This window comes from Carassius auratus, chromosome 47 (assembly GCF_003368295.1).
Source record: "Carassius auratus strain Wakin chromosome 47, ASM336829v1, whole genome shotgun sequence".
Taxonomy (NCBI): domain Eukaryota; kingdom Metazoa; phylum Chordata; class Actinopteri; order Cypriniformes; family Cyprinidae; genus Carassius; species Carassius auratus.
Window position 1 is genome coordinate 3,410,017 of NC_039289.1, and position 27,144 is coordinate 3,437,160.

The 27,144-nt window shown below is 40.0% G+C and overlaps 5 protein-coding genes across 5 annotated transcripts in view; 2 read left to right on the forward strand and 3 right to left on the reverse strand.

Moving 5' to 3' along the window:
• Positions 1-3,446: 3,446 nt before the first annotated feature.
• LOC113064804 (high choriolytic enzyme 1-like) lies at positions 3,447-4,789 on the reverse strand. Its single transcript, XM_026235745.1, has 5 exons — positions 4,687-4,789; positions 4,526-4,604; positions 4,272-4,412; positions 4,064-4,181; positions 3,447-3,970 (listed from the first exon to the last, which is right to left on the reverse strand). Exons 1-5 carry the CDS (start codon positions 4,753-4,755, stop codon positions 3,580-3,582), a joined length of 798 nt encoding a protein of 265 aa, XP_026091530.1. The 5' UTR covers positions 4,756-4,789; the 3' UTR covers positions 3,447-3,579.
• A 3,517-nt stretch (positions 4,790-8,306) lies between these two features.
• Positions 8,307-9,701, reverse strand: LOC113064807 (high choriolytic enzyme 1-like). The gene is made up of 5 exons (XM_026235749.1): positions 9,547-9,701; positions 9,386-9,464; positions 9,132-9,272; positions 8,924-9,041; positions 8,307-8,830 (listed from the first exon to the last, which is right to left on the reverse strand). Exons 1-5 carry the CDS (start codon positions 9,613-9,615, stop codon positions 8,440-8,442), a joined length of 798 nt encoding a protein of 265 aa, XP_026091534.1. The 5' UTR covers positions 9,616-9,701; the 3' UTR covers positions 8,307-8,439.
• A 1,514-nt stretch (positions 9,702-11,215) lies between these two features.
• LOC113064809 (high choriolytic enzyme 1-like) overlaps positions 11,216-27,144 on the forward strand; it is a 28,603-nt gene continuing 12,674 nt past the window's right edge. Inside the window, exon 1 of the mRNA XM_026235753.1 lies at positions 11,216-11,299. Within this exon, the coding sequence (XP_026091538.1) occupies positions 11,231-11,299 (69 nt within the window). The 5' untranslated portion in view covers positions 11,216-11,230. The remainder of the gene's footprint in view (positions 11,300-27,144) is intronic.
• Positions 11,386-12,232, forward strand: LOC113064816 (low choriolytic enzyme-like; the record flags this gene model as incomplete). The annotated part of the gene is made up of 2 exons (XM_026235760.1): positions 11,386-11,627; positions 11,711-12,232. Coding segments are annotated over 2 exons (630 nt in total), but the record flags the coding sequence as incomplete, so codon positions are not given.
• LOC113064813 (high choriolytic enzyme 1-like) lies at positions 25,532-26,952 on the reverse strand. Its single transcript, XM_026235758.1, has 5 exons — positions 26,799-26,952; positions 26,652-26,718; positions 26,403-26,543; positions 26,202-26,319; positions 25,532-26,087 (listed from the first exon to the last, which is right to left on the reverse strand). Exons 1-5 carry the CDS (start codon positions 26,865-26,867, stop codon positions 25,697-25,699), a joined length of 786 nt encoding a protein of 261 aa, XP_026091543.1. The 5' UTR covers positions 26,868-26,952; the 3' UTR covers positions 25,532-25,696.

Sequence of the window (27,144 nt, forward strand, 5' to 3'; positions counted from 1 at the left end):
CCAAAAACAGGAGAAAAGGGTAATGGCCGAAGGCACTCACCCCCTACGGCCTCACGTGTAGTTCACAAACAAACACTGAACTGTTGGGGTTCAAGTCATAAAGCTCTCCAAAAATATGTTGTTGACATCACTCTGTTAACTACTTAAGATCCAACAGGATTTTCACTACAGCTTAACACACAGGAGACAGCATGTCCAAACAAATAGAGCCACACAGCACATTGCTCATGGCTATCAACAACAAAGGTGAGAGCAAAAAGGGAAATCGCCCTGCAGCGAGATCCATGGGAATTTATAGTACAGTTCCCGTCTCTGGTCAGTCCCTCATTAAGCCTGGGACCAATCCTGTTAGAGAGGAGAAAACAGGGAACACATCCACAGCATGCAATACATCTTGGACGTAACAGTGATGTTATCCATATTGCGGTTAATAGTCTCAGTCTCAATGCTGATCGCTCTGCCCACTGCTTCAGTCATGACGGACAGCCTTGTGAGAATTTGGACAGCTGTTCCCGTTTTCTGAATTTTTTGATAACCCAGGGCAAAGCCTATTCCAATCAGCAGAATACCTGTTATCATGGTTGTGAATAGGTAGATATCTTCAATGTCCTCTATGGAAAGAGCCATCTGACACATGACCCGCCAATTCTCCCATGCATCCATCGTTTAGCCAGCTGCGAACGTTCCGGCAGGGCACTCAGGTTCCCCCGAACCCAAGCTTCTCGGCTGTAAACATGTTTTAATCTCTTCCGTGTTGGCTTCATGAGAGAGAGCGGCAGGTTGCAGCTCGGTTTTAACAATAAAGTAGACAGGCTGTAGTTTTTGTCAAGTCAAGTCAAGTCACCTTTATTTATATAGCGCTTTAAACAAAATACATTGTGTCAAAGCAACTGAACAACATTCATTAGGAAAACAGTGTGTCAATAATGCAAAATGACAGTTAAAGGCAGTTCATCATTGAATTCAGTGATGTCATCTCTGTTCAGTTAAATAGTGTCTGTGCATTTATTTGCAATCAAGTCAACGATATCGCTGTAGATGAAGTGACCCCAACTAAGCAAGCCAGAGGCGACGGCGGCAAGGAACCGAAACTCCATCGGTGACAGAATGAAGAAAAAAACCTTCAGTTCTCCTCTGACCAGACTAAACCAGTGGTTCAATTCCAGGCTGCAGCAGAGTCAAATTGTGCAGAAGAATCATCTGTTTCCTGTGGTCTTGTCCTGGTGGTCCTATGAGACAAGGTCTTTACAGGGGATCAGTATCTGGGGCTCTAGTTGTCCTGGTCTCCACTGTCTTTCAGGGATGTAGAGGTCCTTTCTAGGTGCTGATCCACCATCTGGTCTGGATACGTACTGGATCCGGGTGACTGCAGTGTCCCTCTGATCTGGATCTAGTTGGGTTAAATATTTCTTTGGTCCTCACCGCATTGTTATATTCAAATCTTTACCTAGCTGTTCTGCAGATGATCACTCTTATGTCTAGTGTAGATTTTGTTGATCTAAACTGAATAATGTGATGATTTAATGATTTGAAATTTCTGCTTCTTGAGGTTGATTTTCAATTACAGTCAGATGTACTAATGACTTCTCTAGATTCAAGATATGTCTAAATAATAGAACCCAAATCAGAAGACGTTTGGAAGTTTTGTAAAATGAATATAATCCATAGTGAGTGATTTGTTAATTCTTTTTGACCTTCATTCAAGTGCAAAAGTACAGAGATATTTGCTCTGCTGCACGTTTTCTTTCCCATCGGTCACTGATACTAGTCTGGATGGTCCCGTTATGTCTTTGGGACGGAGAACTCAGTGGCAGGTTGTAACGATATTCACATCTCCATATTCATCGGGAAGAAGGAGGCGGGAACCGGCGCACAATCAAAACATAATTTTAATATTCAAAATAAATACAAAACAGCGCGTCAGCCCCTCACGGCGACTGACGCGCACAAATAAAAAGCAAACAAATAAAATAATGTCCCAGGTCTGGTCCTCTCTCGTCCTTCACGGTCGTCACTCCAGTTTTATATCCTTCCATCTCCTACGTGGGACTCGATACTGGCGGTGGGGCGCAGGTGTAGCTCATCTCCAATCACTACACCTGGCCTCACTCCTCGTTCCCACGCCTCTCGGCCCCGCCCCACTCGCCACATACCCCCATCGCCCCTCGCAAGCCGAGGGGTACCCTCGAGACTGCGCTCTACTCCCCTTCCCTCCGGGGGGGACCGCTCACGGGGACCTGCAGGAACCTGGGGGTAGGACAGACGAGGCGAGAGAAAAGGAGATGGAAGAAGGAGTGACAAGGACGAGAGAGGGGAGAGAGAAAAAAAAAAAAAAAAATTCCGGTTCCCAGATGCACTGCTGCTCGGCCCTCCACCGGCTGGGTGATCTCCTCCGTGGTGCCCGGCGGTGGCACTGGACGGCCCTCGGCGGACGGCACGACACTCCTCCGCCGCCCGGTGGACGGCGACGGCTCCTCCGATTTTGGGCAGCGGCAGGAGTCCCCCGTTCCCTGCCCCTCCGGATTCCGTCATGGAGGCGGCAGACTCCGGCCCCCTGGCGAACGGCGCCGACTCCTCCGCTCCCTCACGGACGGCAACCGCCCCTCCATGTCGTGGCGTCGAGCGTCCCTGGCGGCACATACCTCGCCAGCTCGAGGGCACCGCGGATTCACCACAGCGGCGAGGGATCTTCAGCACCGCGTCCCTCCTTCTCCCGGGCTTCGGCACCACTGTAACGATATTCACATCTCCATATTCATCGGGAAGAAGGAGGCGGGAACCGGCGCACAATCAAAACATAATTTTAATATTCAAAATAAATACAAAACGGCGCACCAGCCCCTCACGCCGACTGACGCGTACAAATAAAAAGCAAACACATAAAATAATGTCCCAGGCCTGGTCCACTCTCGTCCTTCATGGTCGTCACTCCAGTTTTATATCCTTCCATCTCCTACGTGGGACTCGATACTGGTGGTGGGGCGCAATGCCATCTGAGGGCTCAAAGGTCATGCAAATTCAACTGAGGTTGCCTGCCTTACCCTATACAGACTTATATTTCACCAAATTCCCTGAATCTTTTCACAGTATTATGTATGGTAGTTGGTGAAAGATCGAAAATCTTTGCGATTTTTCATTGAGAAATACCATTTTTCATTTCTTTGACACTTTTCTCATGGATTTTGGCACAAAGTGATGAGCCATTATCCAGCTTTGCTTGCAAAGAATGAGATGCTCCTTTTATACCCCAAACATGATACCTTCACTGTTTACCCATTCATCTGTTTACTGTGAACTGATTCACAACATTTTCACTTGGATATTCTATTATACTTTTTTCACTTTTATTTTTTCTCTGTCATAACCTTTTTTGGAGTGTATTGCAAGAATCTAAATCTAAATTTGTTTATATCATGATCAGACACAAAACTGCAAAAAAACTTAAGTTGTTTTGTATGATGCTTAATTTTATTTTTCCCAACACAATCACATTTCAGAACTTGAACACCAAAAGAAAGTAAAGACCATCATCACTATTCATCTACAGAAACATGTTACATATTTAATTATCCCCCATCTTCAGCATCCATACAGCTTGTTGACCCTTAGAATGTCGATGTTGGACATTCCTTGCATCTGTCCGATTTGCACCGTCCTATCAGGAATTGGAGTGATGGTTTCCAGGCCACGACGGATGGAGAAGGCTGTTCTTCCATAGTGCATGACAGAGCCGTAGTCATATGGAGTGTTTTGGTTGTTGGTGTTTTGTTTCTGGAAGTTGTAGGCCATATTAGGAGAGATGTTCTCCCAGTTGATCCTGACGTACTGGTCGCGATCGCTCCTGGTTTGCTCATGGTAGAAGCCCAGGGCATGAAGGAGCTCATGCTGAACGATGCTGTGAAACACACAGCCTTGTCTGTTGAGGGAGACCACCTGTTTGCCACCAGTTCTACCAAGAGAAGAGAAGCACCTGAGAGTACAGAGGAAATAAAGGGGTTCAATTTAATCAATGTTTTGGACTAAGGTCAGTTTAATGTTTTTGGTTTTCTATGATTGTTCTCACCCATCTCTGTTCTCAATACTGATGTAGTCGGTCTGAGTTGATCTGGCCACAAAGCGGATGCAGGTTCTGGAGTGAAAGGTGGACATGGCGTTCGCAATCACTGATTTCTCAAAAGAAGCTGCAAATGAAAGGGGCCACCAGCTTTAAATGTTGATTTTGATTAACGTGAAGGATTGATAAGTTCAATGCATGAAGGAGATTCACTCACAGAATTCATTGCTCACTGTGCAAGGGACCTCAACTATGTTATTGAAGTTTTTCTTCCAGAAACAGTTGTTGTTAAAGCAGAAAAGAGCATTTCTGGTTTTTGGAAACACAAGATCTCCTTCAATCAAGACTTCAGAAGATCCTGTATTAAAGAGAACCACAATGATGATATAACACAATATATTTATAACCTCAGAACACTCTTTAGAAATGGGATCCATTGCTGACTTTACAGAAATCTACAAGGTGCCTGACCATTGTTGGAGTCCAAAATCCTTGTAGTGATGTCCACACTTTCTGGCTCAGACACAAACACTTCTTCAAAACTTTCCTCCTGGTGGAAAAAACAGAGATGTTTAAAACGACTCATTTGAGGAACATTGATCATTTAAGTGAGACACTAGACCGGATCTTACCCTGAGAGGAGACGCCTGTGAGACTCCAAACAGCAGCAGCAGAATGGAGAGGGAGGCTCTTGTGTCCATGATGTCTCAGTGTGTAGAGATGTTCAGGATGCTCCTGTGCTGAGCTTTAGTGTCTTTTTGCTGTCAGACCTGGACTTTATATTCACCTGAGCAGGTGGGTCTTCTGTGGGATTATGGGTAGGGTCCAGAGACTAATGTGTGTAACTAAAGGGTGGAAACTTTGACCTCACCTTTTAGTCAAGATCCTTGCAGAAACAGACCATAAGTTTAAGTTTACAGTACTTATTGGTTTAAACACTGAAGTACGGCAGACATGCTGTAGTTTTTATTTTCTAAGTGCCCTAGAGCAGTAGCATACCAAAGCAGTGGTCATTAAAAATCCCAGGATGTCTTTCAAAAAGAGTAAAGGTGTGACCTCGGCATCCTGGCAACCTTGGCCTCCTAACAATCCCCATATCTGCTGATTGGTTCATCACTCTGTCTCCTCTCCACCAGTAAATTTAGTGTGAGGTGGTCGTTCTGGTGCACCATGGATGCCGTCGCATTATCCAGGTGGATGCTGCACACTGGTGGTGGATGAGGAGATACCCCCGTCTATGTAAAGCACTTTGAGTGCCTAGAAAAGTGCTATATAAATGTAGTGAATTATTATTATGATTTTTTTTTTTTTTATTCAAACTTTCTTTTCTTTTAGTTTGCTTTTGTTGAAAATTAAAAATTAAAATATAATTCACTTTTTCTAGGCTTATATTCTGCTGTTGTCTAAGAACTCTGGAAAATTCCAAAATTTGAAAGAATTGGAAATGATACTTCCAGTATGTTTATAGTTTTTAGTTTTATAAAATGAATTGCTGGCCCAAAAATTAGAAGTACAATAACTTCTCATCCTCATGTTTTTCCAAAACGCTATGACATTTTCATTCGTGAAACACAATAATCAAGGGATTCTGACTGTCTATATCCAAAAAGCATATAACATTAGTTGATTTGTGTGCATTATTTCAAGTCTTCTGAATTAAGGTGATTGTGAAAAACAGACCATATTTGAAGTTGGTCAGTTTGTATCTGCTGTTCATGAGAAATCATTTGTTTTGTTAAAATGGTTAGAGGGTTTGACTCTTTGATAATGACTTAGGTGCCCTTGAGCAAGGCACTGAACCCCCAACTGCTCCCCGGAAGCTGCAGCATAAATGGCTGCCCACTGCTGTGTGTGTGTTTTTTCACGGTGTATGTGTGTTCACTGCTGTGTGTGTGCACTTTGGATGGGTTAAAAGCTGAGAACAAATTCTGAGTATGGGTCACCATACTTGGCTGTATGTCAAGTCACTTTTTCAAAGTTAGTGGACTTATATAAGCAGTAAGAGGTAAAAGAACCTGCTCACAAACTCTGTTGGTTCTTTCGCATGGTTTACTGAGGGATTATGGGTAGGGTCTTAGTGTCTAGAGACTAATGTGTGTACCTCTGACCTCGCCTGTTAGTCCAAAAACATACAGAATCAGAAATGGTTCTAAACTGATGAATCAAAATGAACATGGATTTTAGGTGCAGGGACCAAATCATCAATGCGGTTAGGACCAAAGAAACAATTAGTCCATTTATTATAAAGCATATTATGAAGCATGATTGAGAACTGGAAAGGCACTATATAAATACAACTTATTATAACTTATTATTATTATCCCAGCGACAGAAAAAAAAAAAAAATGGAGTAGAGAACAAAATATACAGTTCCACTGAAATGGAAGCAGTTTTGTTTTACAGTGCACATAGTTCTGGGGCCTCCCTCGTATGCTGCACGCACTAAAACACAAACATTACTGCATTCCCAACTAAGCAAGCCAGAGGCGACAGCAGCAAGGAACCGAAACTCCATCGGTGAAAGAATGAAGAAAAAAACCTTGGGAGAAACCAGGCTCAGTTAAGGGGCCAGTTCTCCTCTGACCAGACGAAACCAGCAGTTCAATTCCAGGCTGCAGCAAAGTCAGATTGTGCAGAAGAATCATCTGTTTCCTGTGGTCTTGTCCTGGTGCTCCTCTGAGACAAGGTCTTTACAGGGGATCTGTATCTGGGGCTCTAGTTGTCCTGGTCTCCGCTGTCTTTCAGGGATGTAGAGGTCCTTTCTAGGTGCTGATCCACCATCTGGTCTGGATACGTACTGGATCCGGGTGACTGCAGTGACCCTCTGATCTGGATACAGACTGGATCTGATACGGTGACCTCGGAACAACAGAGAAACAGACAAATATTAGCGTAGATGCCATTCTTCTCATGATGTAGCAAGTACTTAGGGTGTTATGTGAAGTGTTCCCGATTCCGATTTACCTAATTTTGTTTTCTCAGTGCTCCAGAACAGTAGCATATACGCATTGAGAATCAAACCTGCTGCCATTTCAGAGGAACTGTGTATTGTGTCATGTAGTCCAGTTAGATTAATCAGTTGTTGGGATGCTTCGGAATAGTTGGGTTAAATATTTCTTTGGTCCTCACCGCATTGTTATATTCAAATCTTTACCTAGCTGTTCTGCAGATGATCACTCTTATGTCTAGTGTTGATTTTGTTGATCTAAACTGAATAATGTGATGATTTAATGATTTGAAATTTCTGCTTCTTGAGGTTGATTTTCAATTACATTCAGATGTACTAATGACTTCTCTAGATTCAAGATATGTCTAAATAATAGAACCCAAATCAGAAGACGTTTGGAAGTTTTGTAAAATGAATATAATCCATAATGAGAGACTTGTTAATTCTTTTTGACCTTCATTCAAGTGCAAAAGTACAGAGATATTTGTTCTGCTGCACGTTTGCTTTCCCGTCGGTCACTGATACTAGTCTGGATGGTCCCGTTATGTCTTTGGGACGAAGAACTCAGTGGCAGGTTTTCCCAGAAACAAGCTGAAATATGAACTCATCTGAGCACATGCCACATTCCCACTGTTTTTTTTAATATCTGAGATGAGCTCTGACCCAGAGAACCCAGCGGCATCACTGCACAGAATTGATGTATTGCCTTCTCCTAGAGTAACACAGATTTAGGTTGCATTTATTGATGCAGCGCAGTGGCAGACAATGTTTAGTGACAGCAGCTCTTCAAAGTACTCCTGAGCCCATGTGGCTATACTTAATAGTGAATGATGGTTTCTTATGCAATGCCATCTGAGGGCTCAAAGGTCATGCAAATTCAACTGAGGTTGCCTGCCTTGCCCTATACAGACTTATATTTCACCAAATTCCCTGAATCTTTTCACAGTATTATGTATGGTAGTTGGTGAAAGATCGAAAATCTTTGCTATTTTTCATTGAGAAATACAATTTTTCATTTCTTTGACACTTTTCTCATGGATTTTGGCACAAAGTGATGAGCCATTATCCAGCTTTGCTTGCAAAGAATGAGATGCTCCTTTTATACCCCAAACATGATACCTTCACTGTTTACCCATTCATCTGTTTACTGTGAACTGATTCACAACATTTTCACTTGGATATTCTATTATACTTTTTTCACTTTTATTTTTTCTCTGTCATAACCTTTTTTGGAGTGTATTGCAAGAATCTAAATCTAAATTTGTTTATATCATGATCAGACACAAAACTGCAAAAAAACTTAAGTTGTTTTGTATGATGCTTAATTTTATTTTTCCCAACACAATCACATTTCAGAACTTGAACACCAAAAGAAAGTAAAGACCATCATCACTATTCATCTACAGAAACATGTTACATATTTAATTATCCCCCATCTTCAGCATCCATACAGCTTGTTGACCCTTAGAATGTCGATGTTGGACATTCCTTGCATCTGTCCGATTTGCACTGTCCTATCAGGAATTGGAGTGATGGTTTCCAGGCCACGACGGATGGAGAAGGCTGTTCTTCCATAGTGCATGACAGAGCCGTAGTCATATGGAGTGTTTTGGTTGTTGGTGTTTTGTTTCTGGAAGTTGTAGGCCATATTAGGAGAGATGTTCTCCCAGTTGATCCTGACGTACTGGTCGCGATCGCTCCTGGTTTGCTCATGGTAGAAGCCCAGGGCATGAAGGAGCTCATGCTGAACGATGCTGTGAAACACACAGCCTTGTCTGTTGAGGGAGACCACCTGTTTGCCACCAGTTCTACCAAGAGAAGAGAAGCACCTGAGAGTACAGAGGAAATAAAGGGGTTCAATTCAATCAATGTTTTGGACTAAGGTCAGTTTAATGTTTTTGGTTTTCTATGATTGTTCTCACCCATCTCTGTTCTCAATACTGATGTAGTCGGTCTGAGTTGATCTGGCCACAAAGCGGATGCAGGTTCTGGAGTGAAAGGTGGACATGGCGTTCGCAATCACTGATTTCTCAAAAGAAGCTGCAAATGAAAGGGGCCACCAGCTTTAAATGTTGATTTTGATTAACGTGAAGGATTGATAAGTTCAATGCATGAAGGAGAATCACTCACAGAATTCATTGCTCACTGTGCAAGGGACCTCAACTATGTTATTGAAGTTTTTCTTCCAGAAACAGTTGTTGTTAAAGCAGAAAAGAGCATTTCTGGTTTTTGGAAACACAAGATCTCCTTCAATCAAGACTTCAGAAGATCCTGTATTAAAGAGAACCACAATGATGATATAACACAATATATTTATAACCTCAGAACACTCTTTAGAAATGGGATCCATTGCTGACTTTACAGAAATCTACAAGGTGCCTGACCATTGTTGGAGTCCAAAATCCTTGTAGTGATGTCCACACTTTCTGGCTCAGACACAAACACTTCTTCAAAACTTTCCTCCTGGTGGAAAAAACAGAGATGTTTAAAACGACTCATTTGAGGAACATTGATCACTTAAACGAGATACTAGATCGGATCTTACCATGAGAGGAGACGCCTGTGAGACGCCAAACAGCAGCAGCAGAATGGAGAGGGAGGCTCTTGTGTCCATGATGTCTCAGTGTGTAGAGATGTTCAGGATGCTCCTGTGCTGAGCTTTAGTGTCTTTTTGCTGTCAGACCTGGACTTTATATTCACCTGAGCAGGTGGGTCTTCTGTGGGATTATGGGTAGGGTCCAGAGACTAATGTGTGTAACTAAAGGGTGGAAACTTTGACCTCACCTTTTAGTCAAGATCCTTGCAGAAACAGACCATAAGTTTAAGTTTACAGTACTTATTGGTTTAAACACTGAAGTACGGCAGACATGCTGTAGTTTTGCCCTAGTAAGTGCCCTAGAGCAGTAGCAAGAGATCTCTTGAAAATTCCAAAATTTGATAGAATTGGAAATGATACTTCCAGTATGTTTATAGTTTTTAGTTTTATAAAATGAATTGCTGGCCCAAAAATTAGAAGTACAATAACTTCTCATCCTCATGTTTTTCCAAAACGCTATGACATTTTCATTCGTGAAACACAATAATCAAGGGATTCTGACTGTCTATATCCAAAAAGCATATAACATTAGTTGATTTGTGTGCATTATTTCAAGTCTTCTGAATTAAGGTGATTGTGAAAAACAGACCATATTTGAAGTTGGTCAGTTTGTATCTGCTGTTCATGAGAAATCATTTGTTTTGTTAAAATGGTTAGAGGGTTTGACTCTTTGATAATGACTTAGGTGCCCTTGAGCAAGGCACTGAACCCCTAACTGCTCCCCGGAAGCTGCAGCATAAATGGCTGTCCACTGCTGTGTGTGTTTGTTCACGGTGTATGTGTGTTCACTGCTGTGTGTGTGCACTTTGGATGGGTTAAAAGCTGAGAACAAATTCTGAGTATGGGTCACCATACTTGGCTGTATGTCAAGTCACTTTTTCAAAGTTAGTGGACTTATATAAGCAGTAAGAGGTAAAAGAACCTGCTCACAAACTCTATTGGTTCTTTCGCATGGTTTACTGAGGGATTATGGGTAGGGTCTTAGTGTCTAGAGATACTAATGTGTGTACCTCTGACCTCGCCTGTTAGTCCAAAAACATACAGAATCAGAAATGGTTCTAAACTGATGAATCAAAATGAACATGGATTTTAGGTGCTGGGACCAAATCATCAATGCGGTTAGGACCAAAGAAACATTTAGTCCATTTATTATAAAGCATATTATGAAGCATGATTGAGAACTGGAAAGGCACTATATAAATACAACTTATTATAACTTATTATTATTATCCCAGCGACTGAAAAAAAAAAAAAAGATGGACTAGAGAACAAAATATACACTTCCACTGAAATGGAAGCAGTTTTGTTTTACAGTGCACATAGTTCTGGGGCCTCCCTCATATGCTGCATGCACTAAAACACAAACATTACTGCATTTCCAATTTAGTCTTATCAATAAGTTAACTTCTTGAACATTGGTATAGTATTTGTTTCTGCAAAGATTTGGAATAACAGGTGAGGTCATAGTTTCCTCCCATTAGTTACACACATTAGTCTCTGGACACTAAGACCCTACCCACAATCCCCCAGTAGACCCACCTGCTCAAGTGAATATAAAGTCCAGGTCTGACAGCACAAGGACACTAAAGCTCGGCACAGGCGCATCCTGAACATCTCTACACACTGAGACATCATGGACACAAGAGCCTCCCTCTCCATTCTGCTGCTGCTGTTTGGCGTCTCACAGGCGTCTCCTCTCAGGGTAAGATCCGGTCTAGTGTACCGTTTATATCATCAACATTCCTCAAAAAAGTCTTTATAAACATAACTCTTTTTGCAGGAAGGTAGGGTTTTAAGGAGTGTTTGTGTCAGAGCCGGAAAGAATGGACATCACTAGGCAGGGCACTAAGGAATTACTACAAGGAATTTGGAGTCCAACAATGGTCAGACATCTTCTGTGAAGTCAGCAATGGAAATCTGGAGAATCCTGGAGATCTGGTGTTTCCCAAAACCAGAAATGCTCTCTACTGCATCCGCTTTGTGCCCAGATCAACCCAGACCGACTACATCAGTATTGAGAACAAAGATGGGTGAGAATAATCATAGAAAACCAAAAACAATAAGTCCAAAACATTGTTAATATTTATCCCCATTATTTCCTCTCTGCTCTCAGGTGCTTCTCTTCTTATGGTAGAACTGGTGGAAAAGAGGTGGTCTCCCTCAGAAGGAATGATTGTGTGTATCACGGCCTTGTTCAGCATGAGCTCCTTCATGCTCTTGGTTTCTACCATGAGCACCACAGGAGCGATCATGACCAGTACGTCAGGATCAACTGGGATAACATCATTCTTGATAAGGCTGACAACTTCCAAAAGCAAAACTCCAAACAAAACACTCCATATGACTACGGCTCCGTCATGCACTATGGGAAAAATACCTTCTTCACCAAGCCTGGCCTGAAAACATTCATTCCCATTCCCAATGAGATGGTGGAAATCGGACAGAGCCAGGGAATGTCTAACATTGACATTCTAAGGGTCAACAAGCTGTATGGATGCTGAAGATGGAAAAGAATTAAATATGGATCATGTGTCTGTAGTTGAGTAGTGATGTTTGTATTTACATTCTTGTGGTGTTCATGTTCTGAAATGTGTGATTGTGATGGGAAAAATAAAGTTAATCAAAAAGTAGATAACACTTTATATTGTTTTTTTTTTATAATTAGGGAAAGGTGTTTATTTTGCCATGTCATCTGCTGGTGTAAGTCCACTGTGTTTTCTGAGGTCCAAGGTCAAAGCAGCCGTATACCAGGAAGTTTTAGCGCACTTCAGGCAAAAGTGTCCCCAACTAAGTATTGAGTGCTGTACACAGGGGGCACACCCAAAGATAATTTGCAGTTGGTACTATTCATTTAAAAATGTAAATTCACAATAGTTTAAGAAAAATAATATGCAGCAACAAAAAGACTGCAGATTTGTGCAATCAGAGTAGTGCGCATACATTACATATGCATTTATAGTGCGTTTTTTTTTTCACTGGAAATTTAGAATTTTTCAAGATGAGAGGCAGAAAATTTATAGATCTATATAATTTATATAATTTCATATAGTTACTATCACATGAAAAATGAAGTTTTTTTCCAAAAGTCAGCATAATTACAAATGTGATATTGATATTATGCAACAGTTCAATAAACAATAAGTTAATATCAAGAGACGTTTTAGACAATATATTCTCTGTTTTTGCTCCATTTCTAAAAACAAAATTCATTCCAAAAACAGCCACTGTTTTGCGTCTTTGAGCAACATATTAGTATTTAGTTCCTGAATGAATCAACCATTTAAATGATTTGATTCAATCGCAATGGGTGCGTTCGACTTGAAGCAGTGCTACAGACAGCGATCAACGAGAGCAGCTGTTTCAAGTCCCGTTAGTGACACTCACTTGGTGTTTGCATACTTTATCACAGATGGTGAATTAAATGCAATATTTTAAAAATATTTTTAATATTTTTTAGAAACGTTTTCACAAGCAACAGAACAGTTTTTACATAATGCTTAATACAGCGCCATATTTTCGGGAATAAAGTTCAACATTATCGTACTATTTAAATACTAATCCAGTGGGGTATATGCTTTTATACATGCTCAGTATTTTATGATAAACAATGACTCAATACAACAGTGCGACTACATCAAAAAGCTTTTACCACTCTAAAAACACAGATTTGTGGCCATCATAGGGCTTGGGTGCCGCATTGCATTCTGGGACGTGGCAGCCATGTTAATGGCCTCGCGAATGTAACATACAGCAAGTCGAATGAGAAGAAGCAGAGTTGGGAGAAAGAAAAAAGATGTTAAAAAAAGTGAAAAGTTTGTGGGATTTAAAAAGATATGCTAAATATGGATGCCAGAGACTCGTGTATGGACAAAATCGGCACTATTAACAGTTTGGATCCATATGAAATTCCCAACAAAGAGCGGATCACCGATGACAACTTGCTGCCGCACTTTTGCATTACAGATATTTTCAGTTACCTTATTTGTTTTATGAGCGCCTACACTTCAGAACAGTTCCGAGGATCCAAGTCATTGGAGTCTCATGTACAGTTCACAAATGGATGGGTTCAGGAGCAGCAGATCAACAACCATTCACACGTACTTTTAACTATGTGTTTCAAAAGTGTGGTTAGTAGCTGTCAACCCTCCTAGTTTTGCTTACTTGAAAGCAACCTTAGCGTTATGTTGAGCTTTTTAAGATTAGAATGGTTTCTGAGAGTGTTTGTAACCAAAGTCACGTAAGACCTAGCTTCACATGTCGCTTAGTTAATGCAGCAGTTTTGAAGTAACGAATTTTTGCTGTAAGAAGAGGGATAGCAACAGAAAGATGAATGTTGAAATTTTCCCGTATTTTGGATGAGTAACCCTAGAAATTTCCTTTATTGCCCAGCTGGTGGAATGACCTCCCAATCTCAATTCATACAGCTGTGTCTTCACTCATTTTCAAGAAACATCTAAACACTCATCTTTTTCACCAGCATTTAACCAACTAATACTAGCACTTTCCTTTTCTTCTCTTTCATATTTAAATCGGATCCATGGTGGTCAAGTCAGTCGGCATTCAGCACTGTTTCAGGGCAGGTACGTACTATGCTCCAAAATGTAGGTGGTGATTGTCCCAAGAGGAGTCCTGTGTGCCAATGAACTCTATCTATCGATCTGTGCTCAACTGCTCTTCCTTCATCCTCCAACTACCCAGTAGGGTGACCACCTGTTAAATAGCCCAAGGGGGGATAAGGGGTATGTTTCTGAGGGACAATGTGGGAAACTGCCTTGCTCGGCGGTGCCCCCACACCATGGGCAAACTTACTGATAGTGGTTTACCCATTTCTAACACATAACACCTTACATGGTATATTAATAATGCCCTATTCCCCTAAACATGTAACTGCTGATGTATGCACATGACAGAATTGACATATGCACTTCCACTTACGATTTACTTTAGCTATTTAATTTAATTTATTTTTAATTACAATTTATTCACTTTAAATAAATTATAATATAAAATTATAGGATTAAAATGAATTTTAGCTGCTCAACACCACAGGAACAGTTAAAAAAATAGTCTAAACTCACAACTCTAGAGGTTAACGAGGAGGAAGGATGGTGAACTCGCATGTTAGTAAAGGTAGGTGCATGAAAAAAAAAAGTTTGAAACGGGACACACCTTCTCCTTTTTAATTGATGATGGCGGTGCCTCAGAGACTCTTTCTCCATTTTTCGAATTGGATAGAGTGCATGTAAAAGTTCCTTCCCAGTGTGTCTGGTATCCACGTGCGTGCGCTGTCAAGACAACAAAACCCCTGCACCATCACGACAGACAATGGGCCACACTTCACTTCATCTGAATTTGCTGATTTTGTGAAAACACAGGGAATAAAGCACATAAAGACCAGTGTTTATCATCCTCAGGCTAATGGGGCCATCGAATGGTTCAACAGGGGGCTTAAAGAGTGTCTGCAGGCAGCTGAAGTGCCGCATAAGCCCTGGAAATCAGCAGTCCTGACCATGTTGAAGAGCTATCGAGCGACACCCCATGCTACAACAGGTGAGCCCCCTTTTCTGCTTTTGAGAGGTCTACCTATGAGAACAAAGTTGAATGTTCTTTTGCCTGAGGATACCCCTGATCAATTTGCTCAGGTTAGAGCTCATGTGACACAAAGACAGAACAAAAGCAAACAATACAACGATTGTAAAAGAGGATCTAAATTTCTTAGTATTGCGGTTGGAGATAAAGTGAGAGTGAGAAAGCCTTTTCATGTGAATAAAGGAGAAGCCCAGTTAATATACAGCTTTCAACCATTAATTTACCACTGTTATTTTTTTTTACAGTATTTTACCGTAAATTCTACCATGGAAATTAACTCCACTCCCACTGCTAACATTATTACGGAGTTGGTACTATGAACTTATTTCATTTGAGTCCACTGAGAAGGAATATTTCTTAATATAAAAATGCAAACACTTAATGTGTAGTAGTAAAGTAACTAAAAGCATGGCTTTTACTCAAATCACTGCAGCTCATTGTCAGCTATAGACAGTTTCATCGGGCAAACGCGCCTGGACCTAAGTTAACTTCCAGTCTGTGTTGTGTATATCGGTCTGGCTGCGGTGCCTTCTACAAACGCAGTTAAAGTCAAGGTGATGAGTAGACTTAAGTTGGGCTCAGGTGGTTGTGCTGCGGGATGTGTTTCCCATACATTTATTTATTTTTGGAGACTCGCCACAATTTCAAAACTGATCGATTTTCAAAAAGGCTTAGTTAAATAAACATGAGTAACGTAACAGTACGTACTGCATGTTTAATAATAATAATTCCTTACATTTATATGTTTAAATATCAAAACGAGGCACGGGTGTTTTTATATCGCTGTATTTCTGACGGAGGCTTGCATGTTATATGCCTGATAAAGCAGCGTGTGAGCATACCAGATCTGCTTTGTTTACAGCTGTTACTGGGGAAACCTCTATATCTCGCGCTTTATGTCTATGCTTTAAAACATCTCCTGCTGGCAAAGAATGAATTTGCATTTTCATTAAGTCCGCCTGATCCACGCAGCAAACATATTTTGTTTGTCATCAAAAAATATCTACTCTAGAGGGACTTGGCTGTTGTTATTGATTCTATTGAGTCTACCGGAAGTTAAGTTAAGTCCACAAAAGTGTGCACGCGCAGTAACGTTTGTTTATGTTGATGCCATTAAAACCGTCTATAGCACACATGTATGTGCTGAAGTACTTAACACAGAGATCACCACTGTATCAGCTACTCCACATTTACTGTCTTTATATAAAGCAGCAGAAGATCAGAATTTGTGTCTCATAATTGACTGAATTATGTTCAGTCAATATGACTTGTGCAAACACACATTAATACAGTGAAGTTCAGTATTTACTCCCATTATCAGTGTATGACTTTGCATAATTTTTTTTTTTCTATGGAATGTTCACAGATATTTCAGTTGAATTAACTTTTTTTTTTAATTTTGTTAATCTGACATTTACATTTTACAGTATATTACTGCTTTTCCTTGACTTAACGGCCACAAACTGTAGAAAAACATATGGATTTAATGACAGTTTGAGTTAACTATTTTGGGCAGCGGTATCCGCAACACTCAAAGAGAGACATCAACAATCAGCATATGAATCTCAACAATGGTGACAATCAAAAGGTTCATGATGCAATGCATGCTGGGTACCAGCACAGGATAAAACTCATCCATGACTCCCAGCATGCATTGCCGCATGCATAAATTATGCCCCTGAATAGTTCACTTGTTTTCTTGAATTCCGTGTCATTGTCTTTCTGTCTATGGGCACTGAATTTACTCAAAAATCTCCACTTACATCTAGTGAAATAAATAAACTATTCTAATTTTCTAATTATATGACCAGCACCTTTACATGACTACCCTTACAAAAAAGAAGTTTATTCAAGTGTGCTATTACTTATTTAAAAAAAAAAAAAAAAAAAAAAAAAGGAAAGTATGCTTTTAGTTACTTTTTATGTACTACTCAGAAATGGGCTTCATGTACTAGTACACATCTTCTGTACAGAATTTCCAAAACAAAAACAAGTGAAAAAGAAAAAGGGAACAACAGATAGATGTAACATGATCATCTGACATGAAACATCATCAAAACTGTAACTTTATGGAATAAAATGTCGACAGAGGTAAAGGTAATAATGACAGTCAAGCTTTGGGGTGTTGATCGACTCCATCTACGTTTTGATTATCATTCTGAAGCTTTTGGTTCAAAATTTTATTTCTTTATTGTTTTTAATGAAACACATTAAAGTGTTGAAAAACTAATGCATGAAGCTATATATATATATATATATATATATATATATATATATATATATATATATATATATATATATATATATATATATATATATATTGTTTACAAGCAGATACCTGTTCTTTCTTTGGATGTTCAGATATTAATACAAACAAAATACAGACAAATTCAAACCTAAATAGGGACATAGTACTATACCAGTACTATACTAAAATATGATGTAAAGTTCACTTAAAGAAAACTCATGAGATTACTTGCAGTACAAAACTGCTAAACTAGTAGTTTACTGAGAATATACTTCAAAGTGTACAAAATATGTAATTATTAAACTATCAGTAGGGATGCACGATATTGGATTTTGGCCGATATTCGATATGCCGATATTTTCTAAATAATTTTGGCCGATGCCGATACCGATATCGATATATATACAAATATATACTGATATATTTACAAATATATACTGATATATTTAAACTTTAATTTTACTGAAGAGAAATCCATGTATCTCTTCTGTACTGATTCTACCATAAATTTATTATTTTACAAATGTAGACAGACATTCACATCTGAAAAACAGGTCAATTATTTCACTTGGAGTATATCGGTTTGGCTCATCGGCAGAAATATTCATATCGGCCGATACCGATAATGGTCATTTTAAGCTTTTATCGGCCAATACCGATGTTGTGCCGATATTATCGTGCATCCCTAACTATCAGTATACCTATAAATTCACTTTTAGTATAATTGCAAATTACAGACATAGAGGTAAACTATTTTTGCATACAGCTACTGTTATAGTAATAGTATAGTTAGAAGTTTACTTTTATTTACTAGAAAGTGTGCCAATTTAGTCCCTAGAAGTATTGAAACAGTATTCTAACAAGTACTAGAACACTCATGTGTATACTTGCTACAAGAAGGATATTAAAAAAAATACTTGAACTTAGATACGGAGAAGATAGATAAAACTATCCTCGTCTCCTCTACCCTGCTTGGCAGCCCAAGCTGTTCTAAACACAAATTCCTTTCTCTGCTCTGGCATTTAAATTTTGCAATACACATAATTCCCCAAGGACAAGCCTTTATCTTGCATCTCCTAATACTCGCATCTTCAGTCCACTCACTCAAGGACCTAGTTCGCTTATCCCTCACATGCTGCGACAAACTTAAATTATGGATAATGATATTAATGTATAAACGATGGAATGGGCTTTCCCTTTTCTACAACAATCTCATTTCGTCTCCCATTGACATACAACTATTTACAGACGCAGCTCCCTCAATCGGTTGCGGAGGTTTTTACCTAGGATGCTGGTTTGCATCTACATGCCCCCCCCCACACACACAGCAGCAGGACTCTCCCCAGTGAGCTCTTTTTGAGCTCTACCTCCTTTTTAGTCAAAAAGCATCTTAGTTCACTGCAACAATGAAGCAGTTGTTCAGTGCATTAATAATGGCCGTTCTCACTCTCCTGCCGTAATGCCTCTCCTCAGACATTTAATATGGATTGCATTATGCAACCAATTTATAATAAAGGAAGCACGTTCCAGCTTCAGAAAACCCAATCACTGCCTGCCCCTCTCGCTTTCTGTTTCAGAAATTCGGGACGCTGGCTCCAGTGGCGGACAAATTCCCCATACAAGTTCCTCTCTATTCATAATTTATTTTCCCGTAACCCACCCTCTAAAACCACTTTTCGATGCATTGCACGACACCATTCTCCAGGCAGTTTCACCCAGTGCTAAATCCAATCAAAAAATCAACTTGACCTATCAGACCTTACCATACTCGACAACGAAACAATTTCCTTCCTTATCAAACAAAGCAGGACAGACCAAACAAAGTAAGGTCATTTTATCTACATTTTCAATCTCTCATTTCCAATCCAACCTTACCAATCCGTCTTAGAATACCTAGGTAACATACAGGTAAAATTCCCAGACAAACCACTATTCATAGACGAATCCAAAAAACTGGCGAGAGCCTTCCAACTAAATAGCATCCATTTCCCCTTTTACGGTCGGCGAAACTTATCCATCTGGTGTGGCGAGTATTCAGCTCCCACCAGATGCCTTCCGAGAGCCTTCCGAGTAGAAACTCTAACTTCCGAATTTCATGGCCAGAAGGCTTACTCGTTTGATGCCGTGGGCTCCCATCAAACATCAGCGAGAGCCTCCCAATTAGCCAACCCCAACTTTCATCCTTTTATGGTTGGCGAGACTTACCCATCTGGTGCCATGAGTATTGAGTTGCCACCAGATGTCAGCGAGAGCCTCCTGGCCAGACATCTTTACTTTCTATTCTACAGCCTACAAGGCATACCCGTTCGATGCAGTGTGCTCCCATTGGATGTCGACGAGAGACTCCAGGCTATATAAACTTACCTTTTCCTTTCTACGGCTAGCGAGACTTACCCATCGATGCGTGTGCTCCCATCGGATGCCGGTGAGAGCCTCCCGGCCACAGAACTGTACCTTTCCTTCAACGGCAGGTGAGACTTACCCATCCGATGCTTGTGCTCCCATCGGATGTGAGGAAATGAGAACAATAGAAGCAGTCAGGTCAACAAGAGAACAACAACAGTATACAAGTGCCATGACAAGTCTCAGTTAGTCTAGTACAGAACGCATAGACAGGTGTGTTTTTTTTAAATAAATGAAAAAACAAGAAAAGAAAGTAAGTGCTAGTATTAGCTGGTTAAGTGCTGGCAAAAAAGATGAGTCTTTAGATGTTTCTTGAAAATGAGTAAAGACTCAGCTGTACGAATTGAGATTGGGAGGTCATTCCACCAGCTGGGCACATTCCAGGAAAAGATCAGTAACTTGAATTTGATGTGAACGGCTACTGGTAGCCAGTGTAACCTGATGAGGAGAGGAGTAACGTGAGCTTGCTCTTGCTGGTCGCAGGGCTTCAGTAACCAAGAGCAGAGCAGTCTCAGTTGATGTGCCAGTTTTGAAGCCAGATTGGTTGCTGTCCCGGAGGTTGTTCTGTACAAGGAACATAGAAAGCTGGTTGAACACAGCTCACTGTGAGTATCGATCTCCCGTTGGATGTCGCAAGAGTCTTCTTGCCGGCCAGCCCAAAAACATTTGTACCTGCCAAACTGAGAGGAGCCAGAAGTCCTACACCCTGAGTCTTCATCTCCAGTCAGAGGCTTCATTGGCACTCTCGGTCAGCCATTTGCCATTCGTCCTCTGAGTAGCAGGGACTTATCAACCAGTAGGGCCCGTAAGCCGACACCATGACCTATTCCTGTCGAGGCAACTCGGGCCCTCCTGGTCGGGCTATACAACCATTCTGCTCCTCCTCATAGGTGGTAGGGCTCACTATTCCAACGCTGTGAGCTCCTGTTGAGCATAGGCATATGCTCAACAGGAGCATACCTCTGACTTACCTATTCACAGCAGTTCAGTGTACTGTTTGAGTAAATGAATTAACTCAGAGGGAGTGTCAGACACGTTAAAAAACGTTAACAGCTTAAGTCATTTGTGGATTAATGCTTATTGGAGATTCTAACCATTTCAAACGATAGTAACAGAAATGAGTCCAACCAGACAAATTAAAGAGTCTATCAAAGCTGTGTTTGAAACACGAGCCGAATTCCTCAGGAAGTCATAAAACATTCTGTGCCACAAGTCCCAAGGAAGATAACCAACCAACCAATTGTTTACACAACAGCTTTCAACATTAACACCGCTAGAACAATTATTGACAATTTTAATTCACAGAAGAGATTGTCAAATTTGAATAATTGAAATGCAACGCTGGACATCACATGGAAACCCATGAGTTAAACACTTCCATTGACTTCTCCCCACCTAGCAGAACCAGACTGAAATTCCTAAGGGGGGAGGGGCTTTGAACCTCTGGTCTTCACCGAACATCCCTATGTCGGAGAATGACAAAGAAACTGTCTTTTGTACATATATATGGACCAAAATGAACTCCAAAATGACTTCTAAATGAATATCATTCCATCGCTTAACTCCATATTCATTTATATGTAACCAACACATTCGACTATCATGTATAATAACTTATTGTGTATGTCTTTTGATAACTATAGGATACATGGTCATGTCTAGTATTGATATAATCGAATCTGCTTGCTTGAATTAGTTCAGACAATCATTTATTTGTCAAATATATCATAACCTGGTTATAGGAATCATGTCCAAAATTAGACCCTGCAAGAGTGGAAAAATTCGGACCACATGCTTGGTAAGATAAACATATGATTTATGATACCCCCGAGCCAAGACAATATCTGATTGGTCAAGACAACATCTGAGGTGTGGCCAACAGGCCAGTTTAAATACTTAGGACACCAAAAAATCTTGCTTTTAGTTGTTAGCTTTGCTTCTGCTACTAGTCATGCTTTTAGTTGTTAGCTTTGCTTCTGCTACTAGTCATGCTTTAGTTGTTAGCTATGCTTCTGCTATTTGTCATGTCTGCTTTTAGTTTGCTTTTAGCTTTTAGCTTTGTTACCTAGCTTTAGCTTTTAGCCATGCTCTGCTGCTACTTAGCCACGATGAGAAGGAACACAACCTAGTCTCGTCAAACTTTATTTCTTTTCTTTTCCGTTTGAGAGTTTCGTGTTCTGAGTTAAGTTTTGTAACGTCGAGCCTCCGACACCTGACCTCGGGTGCCCGTTCAACTTCAACCAGCCACACAACTTCATCTTTAGCCAATGTCCAACCACGGGCTTCCCAAGACGTCACTTCAGCGACAACTGAACTTCCAGCCAATCAGCGACAACAAAGGGACACCTTCAGGCAATGTAACCTCTAGACTGTGACCTTTACTGGTGTATCTAATATAATTTTAACCTCATTGAGGAACTCAATGCAAGGGCTAATTACGTGATTGATGGTTGTTCATGTCTATGCAATTTAACGTATTGCTGTAAACTTGGGATTGGGGGTGTCCCCACCAAAGCTGAGACCAAACCTACGCCCACGTCTAGCATATATCGTTGCTCCCCAACTATGACAGGACAGAAATGAAACGTGTCTTCTGACAAAGACCATCACCTCATTCGATTCTTCATTTATGGGAATGTGAACTATAAAGTATCATAAGCAATTTTTTTTATTCAAAATGTAATTTATTTTAGTTTGTTTCTGATGAATAATGAAAATAAAAAGTATCCTGACTAATTTGCATAACTACAGGGAGGAAACTCTGACCTTTCTTGTTAGTCCATAAACTTACAGAATCACAAATGTGACCCTGGACCACAAAACAAGTCTTAAGTCGCTGGGGTATATTTGTAGTAATCACCAAGAAATACTTTGTATGGGTCAAAATTATCGATTTTTTCTTTTATGGCAAAAATCATTAGCCAAATAAGTTAAGATCATCTTCCATGAAGATATATATATTTTTTTAAATGGCTGATCCTAACAGACCATACATCAATGGAAAGCTTATTTATTAACCTGTCAGATGATGTTTACATCTCAATTATGAGAAATGGACCCTTATGACTGGTTTTGTGGTCCAGGGTCACATGTGTAACATAAATGAGTCGAACCAGAACAATTAAAGAGTCTATCAAAGCTGTGTGTTGAAACACGAGCCAAATTCCTCAGGAAGTCATAAATCAGTTCTAGTGCCACAAGAACCAAGCAAGATGACCAACCAACTTGTTCACACAACAGCTTTCAACATTAACACCACTAGAACAATTATTTACAATTTCAATTCGAAGAAGATAAATTTGGTGTCAAATTTGTTGTTCGTAATTGATATGCAACGCTGGACATCACATGGAAACCCATGAGTTAAACACTTCCATTGACTTCCCCCCCACCTAGCAGAACCATACTGAAATTCCTAAGGGGGGAGGGGCTTTAAACCTCTGTCTTCACAGAACATTTCTTTGTCATGAGAATGGCAAAGAAACTGCTTTTTGTACATGTATATGGACCAGAATGAACTTAAAAAGACTTATAAATGAATCAGTCCATCACTTCACTCCATATTCATTTATGTGTAACCCACACATTTGACTATCATGTTATAATCACTTATTGTGTATGTTTTTTTTTGTAACTATGGTATAGCTTAACGATTCATAATCGTGTTTGGTATGTGTGTGATTGAATTTTCTTGCTTGATATTGTCCTGACAATCATTTATTTGTCAAATATATCATAACCTGGTAATAGGAATCATGTCCAAAATTAGACCCTGCAAGGCAGGGAAATTCAGACCACATGCTTGGTAAGATAAACAAATGATTTATGATACCCCCCAGCCAAGACAATATCTGATTGGTCAAGACAACATTTGAGGTGTGGCCAACAGGCCAGTTTAAATAGTGAGGACACAATAAAATCTTTGCTTTTAGTCTCTAGCTATGCTGCTGCTATCAGTCATGCCAGCTTTTAGTCTCTAGCAATGCTGCTACTATTAGCCATGTCTGCTTTTAGTTCTAGCCTTGCTTGTGCTATCAGTCATGCCTGCCCTTAGCTTTTAGCTTTGCTACCTAGCTTTAGCTTCTCTAGCCATGCTGTTTAGTCATCACTGTTTGAGCGCGGTTCCAGCGTGCTTCGGCCTGCAAGCCTGCTGCTACTTAGCCACGATGAGAAGGAACACAACCTTGTCTCGTCAAACTTTATTTCTTTTCTTTTCCGTTTGAGAGTTTCGTGTTCTGAGTTAAGTTTTGTAACGTCGAGTCTCCGACGCCTGACCTCGGATGCCCGTTCAACTTCAACCAGTGCACACGACTCTGCACTTTCAGCCAACGCCCAACAACCACGGGCTTCCCAAGACGTCACTCCAGCGACTGAACTTCCAGCCAATCAACGACCTCGGGATAGCCCTTTCACCGACACTCCTTTTTCACAGGAGACACAAGTAACTTTACCTCCAGACTCTGACCTTTACTGGTGTATCTAATATAATTTTAACCTCACTGAGGAACTCAATGCTAGGGCTAATTACGTGATTGATGGTTGTTCATTTCTATGCAATTTAACGTATTGCTGTAAACTTGGGATTCCATATTTCCATTCTCTTAATCTCATCTTTCCCTAACTTTCGATATTCCTGCAACTTGTATGAATGTGTGAGTGCATGCGTTTATGGGTTAGATTAGTTTATATGTCTTAGATTTATCTAATAAAGCCTTATTCGTATTGAAAAGAGAAGTATCTTGTGTTTTGTGCTTACAAGTTAATGTCTTAAACTGCCGATCTTGTTACTGTGCTAATTGATAGAGTTTCACTATAGTTTGGATATTAGTATCCAGCGCAAATTTGATGTTAAATGGCTCGTTCACTGAATCGCAGGGCGTCTCAGTGACCAGCCGTGAAACAGTGATTCTGTTCAAATTCCCTTTAAAATATTAAATGATTCCCTTTGAGCTAAATTGACCTGTTTCCGTTACACATGAATGTATGTATATTGCTTTGGAGACTCCTTCATTCATTTTACTTTGTGTCTGAGAATGAATTATTAGATGTAAAGACAGTCCACAAAAAGTTTAACTTTTTTTAAATGTTTAATAATTTTTTTCTTCACACGTTTCAGATATTCAACACTATCAGAAAGACCATCAGTTCATTATACATTATTCACCTACAGACACATTAACTATATTAAGTAGTCTGAATAAAACTCATCTTCAGCGAGTGAAAGCTTGCAGCGGTTTCAGGCAGCACTCCTGTCTGGGAACATTTTGCCAACTGGGCATTGAGCTCTGAATAGTATTTTACACTGCATTAAACCATGCACCTAAGGAAGATGAGTGTCAAGATGTAATGTCATAGATCCTCTGTTATAGTAACTCCTAGGTTGTGCTCCCATGTATCTTAAAGAGTGTCAATAAGATCCACATTATTTGTATTTATTAAAGGATGGGTATTTTAGTGTGTGTCATGCTTAGTGACGTGCAGAGCATGAAAAACTTCTGTCAGCCCAATTTGAGATTTACATTAAAAATGTCATAATACTTTTAAAATTAAAAATAAATCTAAGTCATTTAAAGGAATTCAGTTGTACTTGTTATTTGTGACAAAAAAATAAAATAAGAAATTCCAAAAAGACAAGCAAATCTGGGTGTTAATCAAGAGTATTATGTTAATCAAGTTAATCAAAAAAAGAGATACTTTTTTTTAACTGCTTGTTCATTTTTATTAACTTTATTTTTCTTTACTCAGCCACACATTACAGAAATTTAACACCAATAAAAGACAAAGACCATCACCTCATTCAATTCTTCAATTACGGGAATGTGAACTACATTAAACACCACATACATGTAAAACTCATCTTCAGCATCCATACAGCTTGTTGATCCTCAGGATGTCAATGTTGGACATTCCTTGCCTCTGTCCGATTTCCACCGTCCTATCAGGAATTGGAGTGATGGTTTCCAGTCCATAACGGATGGAGAAGGCTGTTCTTCCATAGTGCATGATGGAGCCGTAGTCATATGGAGTGTTTTGGTTGTTGGTGTTTTGTTTCTGGAAGTTGTAGGCCATATCAGGAGAGATGTTCTCAAAGTTGATCCTTACATACTGGTCGCGATCACTCCTTGTTTGCTCATGATAGAAGCCCAGAGCATGATTGAGCTCATGCTGAGCGATGCCGTGATACACACAGCCTTGTCTGTTGAGGGAGACCACCTGTTTTCCACCAGTTCTACCAAGAGAAGAGAAGCACCTGAGAGCAGAGAGAAATATAGGGGTTTTATTTATATAGATTATTGTTTTTTTTTTTAACTTTGGATTAAGGACTGGTTAATGTTTCATGTTAATATTGTATGATACTTCTCACCCATCTTTGTTCTCAATACTGATGTAGTCGGTCTGAGTTGATCTAGCCACAAAGCGGATGCAGGTTTTGGAGTGAAAGGTGGACATGGCGTTCGTAATCACTGATTTCTCATTAGAAGCTGCAAACAAAAATACACAAAGGTTCAAAATGAGATCTACACGAATGATAGATATGTTCAGTAAATGAAGGAGATTCACTCACAGAATTCACTGCTCAGTATGTAAGGGACCTCCACTATGTTGTTAGAGTTTTTCTTCCAGAAACAATTGTTGTTAAAACAGTAGAGAGCATTTCTGGTTTTAGGAAACACCAGATCTCCTTCAATCAAGACTTCAGAAGATCCTGTATTTAAAGAGAATAAATTAAATATCTGTACTTTTACAACGATTTTTTTCCAACTATTTTGTGAAACCCATTGCTGGCTTTATAGAAATCTACAAGGTGTCTGACCATTGTTGGACTCCAAAATCCTTGTAGTGATGTCCACTCTTTCCGGCTCAGACACAAACACTTCCTCCTGCAAAAACAGAGATGTTTAAAAAAAGAGTCATTTGAGGAACATTGATCACTTAAACGAGATACTAGATCGGATCTTACCATGAGAGGAGACGCCTGTGAGACGCCAAACAGCAGCAGCAGAATGGAGAGGGAGGCTCTTGTGTCCATGATGTCTCAGTGTGTAGAGATGTTCAGGATGCTCCTGTGCTGAGCTTTGGTGTCTTTGTGCTGTCAGACCTGGACTTTATATTCACTTGAGCAGGTGGGTCTACTGGAGGATTGTGGGTAGGGTCTTAGTGTTTAGAGACTAATGTGTGTAACTAATGGGAGGAAACTCTAACCTTATTTGTTAGTCCAAATCCTTGGAGAAACAGAGAATACATTTTAGATTACGCTATCTATTTGTTTTAACAATAAAGTAGACTAGCTGTAGTTTTTGTTTTCT

What these genes read in the sequence shown, in the direction of transcription:
- LOC113064804 (XM_026235745.1), bottom strand. Translation starts at nt 4,755, where the DNA reads ATGGACACAAGAGCCTCCCTCTCCATTCTGCTGCTGCTGTTTGGAGTC. An exon ending in CACAGGCGTCTCCTCTCAGG is followed by an intron (nt 4,605 to 4,686) that starts GTAAGATCCGGT and finishes TTTTTCCACCAG; the next exon opens with GAGGAAAGTTTTGAAGAAGT. An exon ending in AGTATTGAGAACAGAGATGG is followed by an intron (nt 3,971 to 4,063) that starts GTGAGAACAATC and finishes CTGTACTCTCAG; the next exon opens with GTGCTTCTCTTCTCTTGGTA.
- LOC113064807 (XM_026235749.1), bottom strand. Translation starts at nt 9,615, where the DNA reads ATGGACACAAGAGCCTCCCTCTCCATTCTGCTGCTGCTGTTTGGCGTC. An exon ending in CACAGGCGTCTCCTCTCATG is followed by an intron (nt 9,465 to 9,546) that starts GTAAGATCCGAT and finishes TTTTTCCACCAG; the next exon opens with GAGGAAAGTTTTGAAGAAGT. An exon ending in AGTATTGAGAACAGAGATGG is followed by an intron (nt 8,831 to 8,923) that starts GTGAGAACAATC and finishes CTGTACTCTCAG; the next exon opens with GTGCTTCTCTTCTCTTGGTA.
- LOC113064813 (XM_026235758.1), bottom strand. Translation starts at nt 26,867, where the DNA reads ATGGACACAAGAGCCTCCCTCTCCATTCTGCTGCTGCTGTTTGGCGTC. An exon ending in GATTTTGGAGTCCAACAATG is followed by an intron (nt 26,544 to 26,651) that starts GTCAGACACCTT and finishes CTTTAAATACAG; the next exon opens with GATCTTCTGAAGTCTTGATT. An exon ending in CATACTGAGCAGTGAATTCT is followed by an intron (nt 26,320 to 26,402) that starts GTGAGTGAATCT and finishes TTTTGTTTGCAG; the next exon opens with CTTCTAATGAGAAATCAGTG.